This window comes from Bidens hawaiensis, unplaced genomic scaffold (assembly GCF_021521415.1).
Source record: "Bidens hawaiensis isolate Kalapana, Puna unplaced genomic scaffold, B.hawaiensis_p1.1 tig00006392_1, whole genome shotgun sequence".
Classification (NCBI taxonomy): Eukaryota; Viridiplantae; Streptophyta; class Magnoliopsida; order Asterales; family Asteraceae; genus Bidens; species Bidens hawaiensis.
In genome coordinates, this window is record NW_027491432.1 from 1,005,000 (window position 1) to 1,023,944 (window position 18,945).

The following is an 18,945-nucleotide window of genomic DNA, read 5'->3' on the forward strand; positions in this document are numbered from 1 at the left end:
TTCAAATGTTGTATTAAACTAGGTTTTAGATATTTATAAATTATAAAATTTTATATCTCATTATTTATATCTTATGAATCCATAAGTATGTTATTACGTATATTATTACATTTAAATTGTTGTTGTATCTTTTTAACTACTCGTATCCTAGATTTTCTTTCGAACGAAGAATTTCATTAACAAAGAAAAGAGGCCAAACAACCCGCTAACAAGAAGCTAGCGGGAGAGGCACACCAACCATACACAAATCAAAAGAGGAAAATTACAAATCAAGCATCTTCCATTTTTCTCAATCTATATTCCAACTCTTAGATCTACTTTTGAGCTAAAGGAAAGCCATTGATTTGACCTCGCCAATTATCTTTTCGATCTTAACAGGAGTATTGGAAAAGTTAAGCTCATTACGAGCACGCCATAGACTCCTACACGCAACCAAAACAATAGATTGCAACACATTTTTTCTTGCACGAGTTACCTGAAATATGCTTGTGGATGTTGAACAGATCGCCTATGGAAAAAACAAACAAAGGAGGGGATTTTACACCACATACTCAAATTATTCTATAACACCGACACCACATAACATCCCGTAACAAGTGATCCACATATTCCTCAGCGGATTGGCATATGCAGCAAAAATTTGGCCCGTGCAAAATTTTCCATTTAATCAGAGCATCAAAAGTTGGTAACCGGGCTAATATAATTCTCCAACCAAAAGTATTTAACTTCAACGAAAGCCAAGAATTCCACTACAAGATATTTGAAGCTAGAACGAGGTTGACAATGTAAAGGAGTCTTTTGACCGACGCCACCGTAAACGAATCCGTACCGTCTCCAAGCCACTGCCATCTGTCATTCTCACCCCCGAGCATATAAGAAAATAAAGATGTCGCTACATTGATAAAGTCATTAATCGCATCCCCATCCAGGTGTTGAGCCTTCCAATTCCAATGATCCAAGAGCAAGGCACCATTAGGAACAACACACCAACATTCTAGTTAAGAAGTAAATTAATAGAATAAGTGTAAAAATGAATTCATTTACGAATATATGAAATAATTTCCTACCACTTACTTCATCACACGTGTCTTGATAGTCAAACAGAGAAAACATCTAAAATAATAAGCACAGTTGTTGAAACCAAGTACTTCCAACTGTCCTGTTAGTTGTCCTTAGCCGACAGCTTTTCCTAATTATGGCAACATCGAAATCTCCGCTTTTCATGGGATAAAATAAAACTACCGATCTCGATCTGTCCACGAGTCTCAGCTACCTAGACTACCTATATTTATATTCCTTCCATGCATTAATTGTCTCCATCACATCCCACTATTATTTTGATTGATGCAAAAGAACACGATTCCATAAAACCAGGAGACCCAACACAAACCCACCCTTTAATTTCTTTCAGTAATGGCTCAGTCAACTATTGGGTCTTCCCATCTTGTCAAATCACCTGTAATCTTTATAGCCTTCTATTATTATATTATGTGTGCAGATAAGGTATTTGATGAAATGTCTTTCACTTACTGTTGTTTTGGTTTCTGGGTTAGGTGTTTGATTCCAAGTTGAAGGTTTTCGGAATTGAGCAGACACGAGTGGGGTTTTTGAGGACATCAAAGTAAGTGTTTTCTTACAAGTTTGTTTTCTTCAATTGTGTTTTGTGTTCATCATGATGGCTGGGTTAACGATACATTTTTGTTATGATCCAAAACAAGATTTATATTTTGCTAGCTGCAGATTGTGTTGCTTTGAATGCAAGTAAGAGTAACATAAATGCTTTTGAGATGCAATATATTTGCTTTTAAGGGAGTATCTGATGAAGGCTAAGTTATTAATAATATATATGATCATGTAATTGGTTGATTCATTATCTTGGATCATGATCTTAGAATGTCAATAACAACTGGTTTTCCAATCTTGAATGGATGTTATCTAAAGGCTTGCTCGAAGACGAAATAACCGAAACATAACCTGAATAACCATCGCAACCGAACTGAAATACCCGAAACCAATAAAAGACGAAATAATCGACAATTTGGTTTTATGTTTTTTAGAAAATTAGTTTTTTCGGTTCAGTTTCTGTTTTGCATCAACTAAAAACTAGAAAAACAAAACCAAACCAATCCGAGCGGTAAAAGACGAAATAATCGATTTTAAACAATTTATAAGAAATTGATAAATGGTGTAACCCAAAAATTAGAGGTCTAAAGCTGTAATAATGAGTAAATTATTAATAAACAAAAAATTTAGGCCCAAAGGTTCATGTCCAAATTATTTATTTAGAGCCATTTGTTTAAGCCAAATGGTGAAAACCGAAAAAGCCGAACCCATTGTAAAAACCGAAAAATGTAAAAGCAAAACAAACGGTTTTCAAAAACCAAAAACTGAAGTTTTTGTTTTTTTGGTTCGGTTTGAGCCCAAAACCGACCCAAAATGTTATGGGAAAACATGAAAATGTATGTGTTTAACTATTTCTGTTATGGTTTATTCTTCGTAATGATCTTAACTCTATCTAGACTCTATAAACTTCTTTCTTCATGGATGAGCTTAATTGGGTAAAAGTTGCAATAACAACTTGGTTCATGAGTTTCTGATTGAACTATCTGATGATTTATTTATAGGAAATACATATTATTACGCTAACAGACATCAATGCTTCCTTCGGGATTGAACCCAAGAGATAAGCGTGTATTTATTTTGGTTTATGTTATCCACAGGGCTAACTATTGCTTCACTTAACTAAAAAATACAGTTTATGTTTTCTTAAACAATCCACCTCACACATTTATAGGACCAATCTAGCATTGAAATTGCACGCATCAATGGACGGCCCCGCTCTGGTTCAAGAAACTAAAGAAACTACACCAAAACTTATCAAGAACTCCATTGATGGAAATGATTCATTCTCTGAGATAAAGAATAGATTCTTGAGTTTTAAAAAGCATAAATACTTGTAAGTGGCAAATATCTTTAACCGAAAACAGTACAAAGTTTGTTGCTTAAAACAACTTATTATTATTCTTGAACAGGGAAAACTTAGAGTGTTATCAAGGACTTGCTGAAGCACAAGCTCCAAAGGTGTTTACTGTTTATTTATTAGCTATTTTAATGTCTAGTCTTAATTAATTAGGCTTTTGATAACTGTTGTGTTTATCGATGATTGTATGAACAGTTTCTGGTGATTTCTTGTGCGGATTCAAGAGTTTGCCCCTCGTATATCCTAGGATTTGAACCTGGTGAAGCTTTTGTGGTCCGTAATGTGGGTAATCTTGTTCCACCTTTTGAGGTATTTTGTAATTCAGGCCATGTTTTTTCAGTTTTACTCATTTTTGTTTCTTTATTCTGGTAATATTTTGGAATGAGTTTGAAGCGTATCCTCTCCGGTGCATGTCATTATGTGTTATAATTTCATATGCAGAATGGACCGTGTGAAACAAATGCTGCACTTGAATTCTCTGTGACTGCTCTTGAAGTAAGTAAACTTTTCTAATGATAATATTCACATGCCCATTATTATTTTGTAGTTTGTTGATTTAAGTGATGTAGTTTATGATTATCATATTTATTTATATAACATTTGAAGTAATGAACATAAAAGTGTTTGCGAGTCAACATGACACATTTTGTCCTGCACTAAAACTACCCATTCAGACACTTTAGCTAATATGGCTCTTTCGCATAATTTTCACCTCCATTATTGTTACTATTATTTATTTATTTATTTATTTATTTATTTATTTATTTATTTATTTACTTTTTAATGTTAAAGGAGAGTATAAAACTAATTGCAGGTTGAAAACATACTGGTGACTGGACATAGCTGTTGTGGAGGCATCCGAGCCCTCATGAGCATGGAAGATGAAGAAAATTCAAGGTTCTACTTAAATGATATTATATCTATTTTTGTAATTCCCAGGTCTTTACAGTGTCATTTTGCTCTAAACGCGTATTAGACATATAATCTCATAAGTCTGCTTGCTTTACAGTAGCTTTATCAAGAACTGGGTCGTGGTAGGAAAAGCAGCAAAGTCAACCACAAAGGCTACCGCCTCTAACCTCAGTTTTGACCAGCAATGCAAACACTGTGAAAAGGTGCTTATCATTATGCAAACAAAAGTCAAGTTTGTATTTGACTTTTGACGTCTAACAACTAGAATTATAATCTTCGTTTGGTCCAAAATCATATCCATAGCCGAACTTTATGTTAATCAGAGAACGATAACCAATCAGTTATTATTGGTTGGTTGTGGTTAATCGGTTTTACATGATGATTCTATTCAGTTATGGGTTGGTTAACCGTGAACTTGATTTGGTAACGAAATGTTTGGGCCTGACTAAAATGGACCAAAACAATGTAAATGGGCCTGAAAATTTGGGCTCCACTTTTTTTTAATCCACTTAATAAATTGTTATCAGAAATTTAAGCTTAAATAATTTGAGTTTTACCATTTTACATTTGAATATATTAAATATCGGGTAGGTTTGGTTTAATCGGGGATGGAAATACAATTAACCATGACCGACCCACTAATTTAAGTTTTCAAGAAAAATCTAAACTGACCCATCAGTTTTTGGTTATGGTTTGGTTAATTGGAGAGCATAATTTAAACTTTATATTGAATGCTACTAGAAACATGGAGTTAAGTTTTGTAAAGGAAGTCGTATCAAATTTTGGAGTCAAATGTAGCTGCCTTGACTTTTTACTTGAATCTTCAAAAGTCAAAGTGATTGTTTCTGTATCTAAGAAATTGAATCTTTTGCAGGAATCAATAAATAATACATTGTTGAACTTGCTTACATACCCATGGGTCGAAGAACGGGTGGCAAAAGGCGTGCTTTCTCTCCATGGTGGTTACTACGATTTTGTGAATTGTACATATGAAAAGTGGACTCTTGATTACCAGAAGAGCAATTCAAAGCAGGAAACAGGTGAATATGCTATTAAAAACCGTGAGTTTTGGTCTTGATGGTCGTGCTGTTGTTATTCTTCTACGTGATATCATATGATTGTTGTTTGTACGGTATTATTGGATTGAATTAAACTATAGTGAAATATATGTATCCTTTATGTATCAAATAAATATGAAATGACTGTTTAATAGTTTATCAGATTTTTGCGAGAACAATGATATCGGGTTAATATAGTTCTGGGTGGGTTTTCACACATCTTTCCTTGCGTCTATTGTATGATTCTAGGTTTGGTCATATATGATCATCAGCATTTTCATCTGTCCTATGAATCTCTCTCTTTCACACGCGTTAGTAAAAAGTTACGAAACATGATGAAAATGTGGAATGGATTTGTATGTTGCAACCTTCCTTTATTATTACTTTATAACAGAGTTGGGGTCCAAAAAGGGTACTTCACACCCTTATGCACACATAAACACAATGTTACGTACCTAATTATGAAGACCCGACCCCCTACGATGCAAGACACGTTCACGTTGATGGACGAATGGGCTGTTGTAGATATGATTGTATAGTGGTCGTAATTGTTCAACGGAATGATTTAAGAGTTCCAATGGATATCGCGCAGGGTCGCATCAAGAGTCCAAGTGGCATAACACCAACATGATGGTTTGGTTCGTGACAGTTACGATGGTTATCATCAAAATGTCCCAATAATTCATTCGATGAGTTGTAACTCTTGACCAGTTGGTCTGAAGTAACCATGATTTGTTTAGATGAACCCACAAATATTAGAACTACAAATACATCAACTTTTGTCATAGGCAGGGCCGTCTCCGAAAATACAAAAAAAAAAAAACCAAGGCCCAGGACATGAAAAACAAAAGGCCCTAAAATACAAAACTATTATTTTTTACCATGATGATCTTCATCAACATGTGCATCTTCATGATCTTTATTGACACGCACGTACATCTTTTTCTTTTAAATTAGAACTTTGAGGTTGCTTTTGGAGAAACGTATGTATATTCGCATTCTTCTCGATTTGTTTATTTCTTAGTTCTTATTCTATTTTTCTCATTTTACGATTTTGACTACCGGATAAGTGTTTAAATTTAGGAGGCATAATATCTAAAAAAACAAATATTAATAAGGCTAATTAACTATCAGTAATCAGTTGTCCAACCTATAAATCATAAACTCATAAAAGTTAAAGTTAAAAAATATTAAATTATTTAACATGAAAACTTAAATTAAAAATGACAATAACCAACAGGAAATTAATATAACTAATAAGTTAATTACCTCATCTCCTCACCTCACAAGCGTTTGTGGTTCTCCTTTTTCTTGAAGAATGGACTGTGAATATCGAGTCACTTAACAACGAACCACAAATCAGTGACACATAAATTAATAGTTGGATGAAGGTCTCTGGACGCCGGAGCAAGCCAAACAAAAGATCTTAAAGTCGCCACTCGTCGTTCAGAAGTTCGATGGTCGGGAGTCGGGACCCTCGCTGTACATACGTTTCACAATCAAACACTGGTGTTATTTTGGATTTGTTAAACAAGTGGGCCTCTTAATACATATGGGCTTAAATACATATATATATATATATATATATAATTAAAATTTTATGGGCCCTTAAAAGGTAGTGGGCCTGGGGCTTGAGCCCTCCCTGCCCTCCCCATGGGCCGGGCCTGGTTATAGGTATGTAGATTATCGTCATTAATACTAGTAAGGTTTAAAGTAATACCCAGCTTCCCAGACTGACCCCTTTTTAGATTGATATCCCACAAAATACGGTTAAGTGCTATAATAAAAACAATAGAGCCGCGCCAGACAAGTGTACTTTGTTTCCGGTTAAGGCATACATGCTCATACCCCTCATAATATAACATCTCTCCTCTCGGTTTAATATCTGGACTAGCAAAAGATGTGCTAGTATCACTCTGCTCTCAGTATCACTCATAAGCAAATATTCATCCATTAAGCTGCTTTGACACAAATGCAAATCAAGAGGTATTAAAAGGGTTGTATCGGGGCCAGGTGTAAGGGTATGGAAGGGAAATAGTTAAGTAGCTCAAACGATCCGACCCGGCTTATTACAAAACATCTAAATAACAAAACTACTATACAAACTGATTAACTTATTACAAAACCTCTAAATACGCAAGGCTAACATACATACTGATTTTATCATTTTTTTAATCATAATAAACGAGATTCTTAATACTGGAATAACTACAAATACAAATACAAAAACAAAAACAAATACAAATACAAAGAAACCTATTAAGCCGGATCATATCGTAACATAATATCGGGGTTAATCAAATGAAAAATAGGTCCAAGAAATGTTTTCTAATGGAACCAACCGCCGCCCTTCACATTACCCCTACTCATATGTATAATGTATGAGGCCCAACCCCCCAGTACCCACACTATCGCTCATCCAGATGAGGCCTAACCTAATTGCCTCTATCACTTTTTCATTTTGCCAACTACGATCCCGTAATCCATGAGCATCGATGAAAGCACTCAGATGACATGTGTGTACTATATATTATATGTGCATTATGTATATTTAGGTCAACTCACACACGTACTAGATGAATAGGGTTGACGATATAAACATGTGTACATGTCCCCATGACTCGTTATCCCCGCCTAAACGACCCCATTTTCAACTTCTCGTTATGAAAACATTTGTGAGTAAGACTATTCAGAAGCTGAAAAACCAACCGTGACCAGAAAGCTATAACTTGGCATTAATGGCAATAATTAACAGTTAACAACTTTGGTTTCTGAACACTCTTCGAGGTACTATCGGGTTAAAATTTTCAAATTCCCCCCATCCCCACACTTGAGGTTTACATTGTCCCCAATGTTAGAATAATTAAACATTGTCCTCAAAGTTAAAATAGATAAAATGATTAATGTAACACCCCGCAACCGCAGCGGAAACGTAACCGGGGCGCCACAGACACCTCTGATATCAACCACATTGTTTATAAAGAAAACTGAATACATTAATATACTTCAAATTACATTATCTCATATTTCATTACCGTCTAGGTGATACACACATCATACAATACGATACATAATTCTATTTAATATAATGTATCGTAACATCCCGCACGCAAATCTTACACACATCAAGCACTTAAAACGTAAGCAATCACTTCATCTTAATCGTACCTGAAAAGCATGTGAGAAAACGGGTCAACTATGAATAGTTGGTGAGTTTCACAATTCGAGTAAACCATGATAAATCAATATCATAATATAATATTATCGATGTAATTATGTTGAGCCCACAAGTGAAACCTCTGACTATCCACATACAACCCCGTGGCATACTCCGCCCACGAACCTGCCCCAAACCGCTATGCCTAACATTACATAGGCTGGGAAACATCAGCAAATCCATGCCGGACCAGTTGGGTTTGTCAGACCAATAGTTTATTCACACTCTACCGGCTTTTAGCTAATCACTCGTGTTACGGGGCCTTACAATGTTAGCAACTCAGACAATCACCATCTTAGTACATTTCCGTACGATTCCCGTACAATAAAATATATATAAATACACGCAAATCCATGCGTTCAGTATGTACTTAAACATTTTAATAGTAACATGCTTTCCGCCCCGAGAAAATATTTAAAAACAATTCAGAAAAAGGGGCTCGTGAAACTCACCTTAGCACATGCAAGCAGGTAACAACAGTCATTATCAGTTAACACGTCCAATCTGTAATATGATCCCAACGATCGTTATTATACAATTATTGTTTATATAATCTTTAACCGTATCATTCGGTCACTCGGGGAACACCGTTACCCCAGTAATATAACCATTCTGGGAGCAGTGTTAACCCAAAAATAGGTTTCTGGACTCAGATTGTGATGTCGTATAATGTCCGATAGTCAAAATCACTATCGGCCCGTTTTCCCCGTTTTGCGTGCCTAGCACAGTTGTCCGTTTTTACGTTTCGAAAATGAGTATGGTCACACACGACTCGAAAATAGTTGTTGACTGATAAACTGATTAAGGTTATGAAAACAGAACAGGGTTTCGATGTCCCGATTAGCTACGGGATCCGTATCCGTTTTTAACGTACCAGAAACTATTAATCCTTATAAAAATTACCCAAATCATCCGAATTATTTTCGGATGGTTCGTTTTTACTCGATTTAATAAATAATATGAAAACAGCTTATTTTTAGGGTTTTCGTATACCAGTCAGCTCGTCTACCAGAACTTTGCTGGTTTACGCGTTTTATATTATAAAAGTTCACTTTTATTCTAAATAAATATCCGTTCATCCTCGGATCTTGAGATTTTGCACAAATAACATTTTGACAGTTTAGAATTTTATAAAAATATTTCCAAAATTTATTTTGTACTTAATATTTATTTATCCATTTTTAAAACTCATTTAAACACTAAATATGCCGTAAATACCAAACGACACCCGAAAAATCCCAAATTTTCCAGGATGGCCCCTGCCATACCATAAGTTCCCTGTAAAAATTTACAGATCCAGACTCACTTTCAATACTCTTTTTTATGCCAAAACCGAGCTAAAAACTCTAGAACTCGTTTATCCAGAAATCATACTTAGGGTTTTCCAAATGACCCGGAATTTTGTGTGTGACCTTTACATGACCTAAAAAGCTTATCTGAAATTTTTCAGAATTTTTTTTTTTTTTTTATGGTCTTTAACTATTTTTCACAATTTTTAGCCAAAATCTAGCATTAAATTCACCAAATATTCTATATTTATCCAAAAATTCACAGAAGTCATATTTTCATATGTTTATCATCCCTGAAAAATTTCGTGACCCAGCTCAAACTACATCACAATATGTCCAAACACATATACGAATTTATAAACCGAAATACCTTGCTCTTTCCGCTTTTACACGCCTAAATCTCGATTCTTCCGCCTTAGCTACAAACTAAACACAGAACCTAGTTTCGTCGGAATCGTTACAGTAGCAGTGCCAAAGATAGAGAGACCGGGAGAGATTTGAGATGAAAGAGGAGTTTGGTTTGTGAGTTTAGTTCTTGTAACAAAGAATTATACTATAGGAGATATGGAGCACATGACTCATGTTAAAACATCACCATTCAAAGGATGATCATTGAGTAATTGTTGAACATAAATCAAAGAAATGATGTGTATATATATGGAGGGGATCGGCCGAGAGTGGTATGTGAGAAAGAGAGTTGTTGTTTGTTGGGTGAAGTTTTACATTTGTGCTTTCTTACATAATAGAATAAGAAATACTAGTGAATGCATAAAATATCTAGGAACTTGGATATGAAAATACAGTGTGAAAATAACCAAATGAATAAAAATAAGTAAAAGGGATGGTGGGTTGGTTGGAGCCAGCGGATAAGAAGAGTGAGGAGAGGGGTTTTGTTTGGTAAGGTAGTGGATGTGATGATGATTATATCTTTTAATTAATATGTTCTTGTTCAAATGTTTTCAAGTCTTGTTTATATAAATGGATGGAAACATGTTTCCTTATTTTAATAATCATAGATGGGTTTGAGTGTCTTTTGAAACAAGATCAAATCATTTGAGTGATGAAAGATTGGTTGGCAAAAATAAAAGCATGGGATGGGAGTGATAAGAGTAGAAGTCAACAGGGGGAAATCTATGAGTACGATTGTTTTTGGTGGTACATGAAAATTATAATTATTTGATCAACCTTGTGTGTATTAGAAATTTTCTATATATCTTGTGAGGTTTGAAATTAGTGATTAAAGGAAATGTGTGTGTTGTTTTCCTTTAGCAGGTCACGCAACAAAGTAAAGAGCATTTCTTTTTATTTATTTATTTTTCTTTCATTATTGTCTTTCTTTCCCTTAATATCATGTTCAAACCCTCTTACGTTTATGCATCGGTTAGTATAATGAAGAATAGGATCCTTAAAAATATATAATTAATGCTTGTATGATTATGTACCGTCAATATTTCACGAAGTACGTGCGTTTAAGATAATGATAGACACGCTCGAATAATCAATTCATATTTTCCATTGATGTATTATAAATTAATATAAAATATGTTTGTATAATATAGAATTTGAACCTTTTAGGTTCGTTAAATAAGTTCGAGTTGTTTAAACAAGTCATCACCAACGTTCGTACCCACTGGATAAAATGAAAAGTTCGAGTAATTTTTAAAATTACTTAGATGCAATGTATCCGTGCACATGGGCTTATGTTAGACTCGTTGTTATTATCTTAACAAATTTAATCACGCGGGAATTAATGTTAAGAAATCATGATTAAGCATTGTACGAAAATGACTTTATTTATGGGGTGTCACATTCTCCCCATGTTATTAGAATTTCGTCCCGAAATTCAGTTGAGGTTAAGTTCTTTAAACGAACCATGAAGATGTCCTTTGATGGAATGTGTCGTTGGAATTAAATGGAAGGATTTATATGCCTATGAAGAATGAATCACATAATTTAACTGTTTACATGCAGGTCACTAAGGTCCGTGGTTTGGCGAATTCTTAATGATTACATTCCAAGGAATACAGTTACTAGATTACAGAAATGATTTGGGTTCTAAAACTACACCAATGGCATGACATGGTGCTTCGTATATTTCTTTTTATGACAAGGGAGACGCCAATGAAAGTGGTCTGGCTAGGAGAAAGAATAGTTTAAACTATTATCCTGACTGAGGAGTTAGTAGGCAAGACTGTAATTATATAAAATGGTCGGGCGCTAGTGGTGAAACGCTGTTTTTGCAACGTCCTCCTCTTGGATTTTTCATTTGGTGATAACTATATCTAAGATCAATTTTCTAAAAATAAATCGGCCATTGCAGTTGGTTAAACAGATCATTTACTTCGAAGAAGTGAATACCTATTCTTGATTGTCACTTTATTCAATTCTCCCTAATCAATACATATCCTAACACTTCCGTCCTTCATTTCCCAAATAACACTGGTGCACCCCATGGTGACTAACTAGGTCGTATAAAACCTTATCCAATAATTCTTGCATTTCAGTTGGTGCAAGTTGGTAAGATACTTTAGCAATAGGATATGCTCCTGGTATTAGATCGATACGAATTTCAACTTGTCATGCTGGTGGTATTCCAGGCAGTTTTTTTTTTTTTTTTTTTTTTTTTTTTTTTTTTTTTTTTTGGGAAAACTTCTGGATATTTACGTATCACCGGAACATCTTCTATATGTTTTCTTTTAAATCTGTGGCAATCACGTTTGTTAAATACACCACGTCTTCTTGACGTAAATATTATAACATCTCAAGATGAGATTAGAGTGGTAACATAATACCGTACACTTTTCTCTGTATCTAATCGCTTCATCGTTCGAAAGAGAGCTTCTAATCATCTTCTTTTCATATTTGATTTCAGCTTCATGTTGAGTTAGCCAATCCATGTTAACTATTACGTCAAAACTTCTTAACTTTACTGGTTGTAGGTCAATAAGGAAAGGTTAATCGTTCAGAATAATAGGACAATACCGAACAATTTAGTTAACCATTAGGGATTTACCGTTAGCGATTCTACAGTATAGGGTTCTATAGTTTCACTAATCGGTATCTTTCCAAATGGTAGGAGGTTAACAAGAACTAACTTCTATCGGCGACCGTAAAAATATCACTGAAGCCTATTGATTAAAACTACAACATACTTAATACCACCTTTGGATCATGACGTGCTTTATTCGAATTACTCACAAAAGCACGGCTCCTTGCTTGATCAGAGGTTGATGCTTGTCATGAGGTTCGTCTTCCAACGACACCTTGGTTCAACTTTGGGCAATTTCTCTTGCAACGTTCTGTACTGCCACATTCATAGCAAGTACAACTGTTTGGCATAATTTGATTTCTTTGGATGGATTGTTATTGAAGCTGTTGGGTTCGGAGTGGTTGTACACGAATGGGTTGGGGTTGCCGGTTCACATGGCTTCAATTGGTTCTACAATTGGGGCATTACGTCCATCTTTACCACACCTGTGGCCTACTATCACTCGACATTCTTCTTCCTGCCAATAACCATATTTTCCACATTTAGGGAAGGACCCTTCATGCGGTTCATGTTTTCACACCAGAACTAGTCTTAGTATAATTCTGGGTTGTAGGACATACCTACTTATTCAAAAGCCTATCTTGCACTATACCTTTATCATTTCTCTTCTTTAACACTCGACGTCTCACCTAACGTCCTTCCAGTCCGCTTCCCATAGAGTCAAATATATCAATGCTGGCTTGTGACACAACCCTTCCAAAGGTTGTATATTTTACAGGATTGACTATACTCCTTATCGATGGAGTTAGTCCCCAATATAGCGCTCACTTCGCTTTGTTTCAGGAGTAATTAGCCATGTTACCAGACATGACAATTCCTTCAAACGATTAGCGTGTTCTAAGTGATCAGCACACAACATTTCTATCTTCCATAGCTCAGTTTCCAATCTCTGAACTTAATTACTCGAATAAAAGTGCTCTAGCACAAGAATTTTAAATTCTGACCATATCATCTGAGTAATAATTTTCTAACTATAATTTTGTACCATCGTGTTCCATCACGATACAACATAATCTACCAACATATCTGTAGCATCTTTCACTACACAATGTTCTAGACTCTTACCAATATCCTTAACCATTTCGATCTTTTCTATCCACTCGCTAATCTATTCCTCCCTTTACCATCAGTAAACTATTAATAATTTCCTTAACACAACCAACAAACATATCCTTCATACCGGATCTAATTCATTACGACTACCATTCATGTTTAGTTTATAACTAATACTTGTAGTCATAATAGTATTCGGTGGGACATTATCACTCTTAGTAATAACTCTAAGAATTGAAATATTCATATTCATGTGATTGCTCGATCTATAATTCCGCGATCACATTTGCATCAACACTAGCAGTGATCTGTGATACGACATTCGGTATCATCATCTGCTATCTTTGAGCAACAAACTGAATCATATCAATCTCCATAATTGGAGTTACTCTTTTTATGTCATTCTGCCGTACCCATCCCGTACGCAGTAATCAATACTAATCTCACCGTATAACTCGTTACCAGCTCAATCATAACAGCAGGTACACATACACACCAAATATTATCATACATATTACACATACTAGTATCTAGTATATATGTCCCACAAATATAATAACATATGGACTTAACCTGACGTCGGTTAACGTTTAAATATGTTTCATTACCCTTGTCACCAACTGACATATAGATCTTTCTCAACAAAGATTAATGTTTAATATGCTTGATTTCAATATCCTTCTGCATGTCAGCATAACCGATACATGCTCACCGTGAGCACCAAACGATTACGTACCACGGAGTTATAATATCCGTGTCTATTTGTATATCCGGCATACACGGTATACCACCTACGAACGAACAACCAACTATGCTATAATGATTCCAACACCTCTTTGTGTATGGGTAATCATTCTATTCGAGTATACATGGGTATAGGCATCTAACGGATGTAAGGATAACATAGGGAGTTGCAAGGTTCAAGGTAATCGCGCAACCCATGTTGCCTTCAAATATTATCAATTACTATTATGGGAAACTCTATCACTTGCTCAGTCAATGTCCTCAGGCGTTCTAGGTTCGCTAAAATCGGTAATTCTCGATCTGGAGGTGGTATATCTCATATGTTTGAGAGTGAGAAATACACATATATATTTCTATATATTATTTTTATCTGCTCATTTATTATCAAATTTATTATTATCATTATTATTATTTTTTTATTTTATTTTATTTTATTTTATTTATTTATTTTTATCTTAATCGAATAAGAATGGGCTCAGGTACAGGTCCGTCCGTACGTGAGGGTCGGCGGTTCGGGTGAACATAGGGGGTTATTAGGATATACGGTACCGGTATTGGTAGGGTAAGGGATTTATCAATTTTGGTTGGGAGTGACGGTTACTAGATATTTCTGGTTAATGTCAAACGGGAGATCTAACTTGGTACTATCATAACTATGGCCCGATAAGTCAGACTTATCATCAACCGATGCTCTAGAAATTTCAGCATCCTCGGTACTTTTATTATTTCATCCCCCGGTTCCTTATCCGGGTCCTATTTCTCAATACATGTACCCACAAGATATGTGCATATATATATACACACATTAGCACGCATAAATAATATTATATACTTTACACATATGTTTTCATTTTTACCTATTAATGTACCCAGTGACTTCCCCTGAATTCCCTCGTGCAGACAAGTCTGTTATTATTTTCCGGACCATAATAACTCACTTGTCCGACCGAGTTCATCCCGATACTCGTCACCATATATTATTAGTTGATATTCAGTTTCAATAATACTTGAGCCTCCGGTTATATTTTAGGTATATTTTAAAGACATCATAAATCTTTATAACCAATGGCTCTGATACCAACTTCTGTAACACCCCGCAACCGCAGCGGAAACGTAACCGGGGCGCCACAGACACCTCTGATATCAACCACATTGTTTATAAAGAAAACTTCTGATACCAACTTCTGTAACACCCCGCAACCGCAGTGGAAACGTAACCGGGGCGCCACAGACACCTCTTATATCAACCACATTGTTTATAAAGAAAACTGAATACATTAATATACTTCAAATTACATTATCTCATATTTCATTACCGTCTAGGTGATACACACATCATACAATACGATACATAATTCTATTTAATATAATGTATCGTAACATCCCGCCCGCAAATCTTACACACATCAAGCACTTAGAACGTAAGCAATCACTTCATCTTAATCGTACTTGAAAAGCATGTGAGAAAACGGGTCAACTACGAATAGTTGGTGAGTTTCACAATTCGAGTAAAACATGATAAATCAATATCATAATATAATATTATCGATTTAATTATGCTGAGCCCACAGGTGAAACCTCTGACTATCCACATACAACCCCGTGGCATACTCCGTCCACGAACCTGCCCCAAACCGCTATGCCTAACATTACATAGCAAATTAAATAACAACAAAATAAACATGTGCAACTGGCTGGGAAACATCAGAAAATCCATTCCGGACCAGTTGGGTTTGTCAGACCAATAGTACTATTCACACTCTACCGGCTTTTAGCTAATCACTCGTGTTACGGGGCCTTACAATGTTAGCAACTCAGACAATCACCATCTCAGTACATTTCCGTACGATTCCCGTACAATAAAATATATATAAATACACTCAAATCCATTCATTCAGTATGTACTTAAACATTTTAATAGTAACATGCTTTCCGCCCCGAGAAAATATTTAAAAACAATTCAGAAAAAGGGGCTCGTGAAACTCACCTTAGCACATGCAAGCAGGTAACAACAGTCATTATCAGTTAACACGTCCAATCTGTAATATGATCCCTACGATCGTTATTATACAATTATTGTTTATATAATCTTTAACCGTATCATTCGGTCACTCGGGGAACACCGTTACCCCAGTAATATAACCATTCTGGGAGCAGTGTTAACCCAAAAATAGGTTTCTGGACTCAGATTGTGATGTCGTATAATGTCCGATAGTCAAAATCACTATCGGCCCGTTTTCCCCGTTTTGCGTGCCTAGCACAGTTGTCCGTTTTTACGTTTCGAAAATGAGTATGGTCACACACGACTCGAAAATAGTTGTTGACTGATAAACTGATTAAGGTTATGAAAACAAAACAGGGTTTCGATGTCCCGATTAGCTACGGGATCCGTATCCGTTTTTAACGTACCAGAAACTATTAATCCTTATAAAAATTACCCAAATCATCCGAATTATTTTCGGATGGTTCGTTTTTACTCGATTTAATAAATAATATGAAAACAGCTTATTTTTAGGGTTTTCGTATACCAGTCAGCTCGTCTACCCGAACTTTGCTGGTTTACGCGTTTTATATTATAAAAGTTCACTTTTATTCCAAATAAATATCCGTTCATCCTCGGATCTTGAGATTTTGCACAAATAACATTTTGACAGTTTAGAATTTTATAAAAATATTTCCAAAATTTATTTTGTACTTAATATTTATTTATCCATTTTTAAAACTCATTTAAACACTAAATATGCCGTAAATACCAAACGACACCCGAAAAATCCCAAATTTTCCAGGATGGCCCCTGCCATACCATAAGTTCCCTGTAAAAATTTACAGATCCAGACTCACTTTCAATACTCTTTTTTATGCCAAAACCGAGCTAAAAACTCTAGAACTCGTTTATCCAGAAATCATACTTAGGGTTTTCCAAATGACCCGAAATTTTGTGTGTGACCTTTACAAGACCTAAAAAGCTTATCTGAAATTTTTCAGAATTTTTTTTTTATGGTCTTTAACTATTTTTCACAATTTTTAGTCAAAATCTAGCATTAAATTCACCAAATATTCTATATTTATCCAAAAATTACCAAAAATTTACAGAAGTCATATTTTCATATGTTTATCATCCCTGAAAAATTTCGTGACCCAGCTCAAACTACATCACAATCTGTCCAAACACATATACGAATTTATAAACCGAAATACCTTGCTCTTTCCGCTTTTACACGCCTAAATCTCGATTCTTCCGCCTTAGCTACAAACTAAACACAGAACCTAGTTTCGTCAGAATCGTTACAGTAGCAGTGCCAAAGATAGAGAGACAGGGAGAGATTTGAGATGAAAGAGGAGTTTGGTTTGTGAGTTTAGTTCTTGTAACAAAGAATTATACTATAGGAGATATGGAGCACATGACTCATGTTAAAACATCACCATTCAAAGGATGATCATTGAGTAATTGTTGAACATAAATCAAAGAAATGATGTGTATATATATGGAGGGGATCGGCCGAGAGTGGTATGTGAGAAAGAGAGTTGTTGTTTGTTGGGTGAAGTTTTACATTTGTGCTTTCTTACATAATAGAATAAGAAATACTAGTGAATGCATAAAATATCTAGGAACTTGGATATGAAAATACAGTGTGAAAATAACCAAATGAATAAAAATAAGTAAAAGGGATGGTGGGTTGGTTGGAGCCAGCAGATAAGAAGGGTGAGGAGAGGGGTTTTGTTTGGTAAGGTAGTGGATGTGATGATGATTATACTTTAATTAATATGTTCTTGTTCAAATGTTTTCAAGTCTTGTTTATATAAATGGATGGAAACATGTTTCCTTATTTTAATAATCATAGATGGGTTTGAGTGTCTTTTGAAACAAGATCAAATCATTTGAGTGATGAAAGATTGGTTGGCAAAAATAAAAGCATGGGATGGGAGTGATAAGAGTAGAAGTCAACAGGGGGAAATCTATGAGTACGATTGTTTTTGGTGGTACATGAAAATTATAATTATTTGATTAACCTTGTGTGTATTAGAAATTTTCTATATATCTTGTGAGGTTTGAAATTAGTGATTAAAGGAAATGTGTGTGTTGTTTTCCTTTAGCAGGTCAAGCAACAAAGTAAAGAGCATTTCTTTTTATTTATTTATTTTTCTTTCATTATTGTCTTTCTTTCCCTTAATATCATGTTCAAACCCTCTTACGTTTATGCATCGGTTAGTATAATGAAGAATAGGATCCTTAAAAATATATAATTAATGCTTGTATGATTATGTACCGTCAATATTTCACGAAGTACGTGCGTTTAAGATAATGATAGACACGCTCGAATAATCAATTCATATTTTCCGTTGATGTATTATAAATTAATATAAAATATGTTTGTATAATATAGAATTTGAACCTTTTAGGTTCGTTAAATAAGTTCGAGTTGTTTAAACAAGTCATCACCAACGTTCGTACCCACTGGATAAAATGAAAAGTTCGAGTAATTTTTAAAATTACTTAGATGCAATGTATCGTGCACATGGGCTTATGTTAGACTCGTTGTTATTATCTTAACAAATTTAATCAAGCGGGAATTAATGTTAAGAAATCATGATTAAGCATTGTACGAAAATGACTTTATTTATGGGGTGTCACAATTAATGAA

At 34.9% G+C, this 18,945-nt stretch overlaps 1 protein-coding gene across 3 annotated transcripts; it reads left to right on the top strand.

The window, feature by feature from the left end:
• Window positions 1–1,309: 1,309 nt before the first annotated feature.
• LOC143632502 (beta carbonic anhydrase 5, chloroplastic-like) lies at window positions 1,310–5,044 on the top strand. Of its 3 annotated transcripts, none has more exons than XM_077101006.1 (9): window positions 1,310–1,446; window positions 1,554–1,621; window positions 2,795–2,956; window positions 3,033–3,081; window positions 3,176–3,289; window positions 3,422–3,475; window positions 3,795–3,877; window positions 3,990–4,095; window positions 4,767–5,044. In XM_077101006.1, the coding sequence occupies exons 1-9, from the start codon at window positions 1,414–1,416 to the stop codon at window positions 4,968–4,970; spliced, it is 873 nt and encodes a 290-aa protein (XP_076957121.1). In that variant the 5' UTR covers window positions 1,310–1,413; the 3' UTR covers window positions 4,971–5,044. The 3 variants fall into 3 exon arrangements, with proteins under 3 accessions (XP_076957121.1, XP_076957119.1, XP_076957122.1); XM_077101004.1 differs by having other exon boundaries at window positions 1,330–1,458; XM_077101007.1 differs by lacking the exon at window positions 1,310–1,446 and adding an exon at window positions 2,625–2,691 and having other exon boundaries at window positions 1,579–1,621; window positions 4,767–5,036.
• Window positions 5,045–18,945: the final 13,901 nt, after the last annotated feature.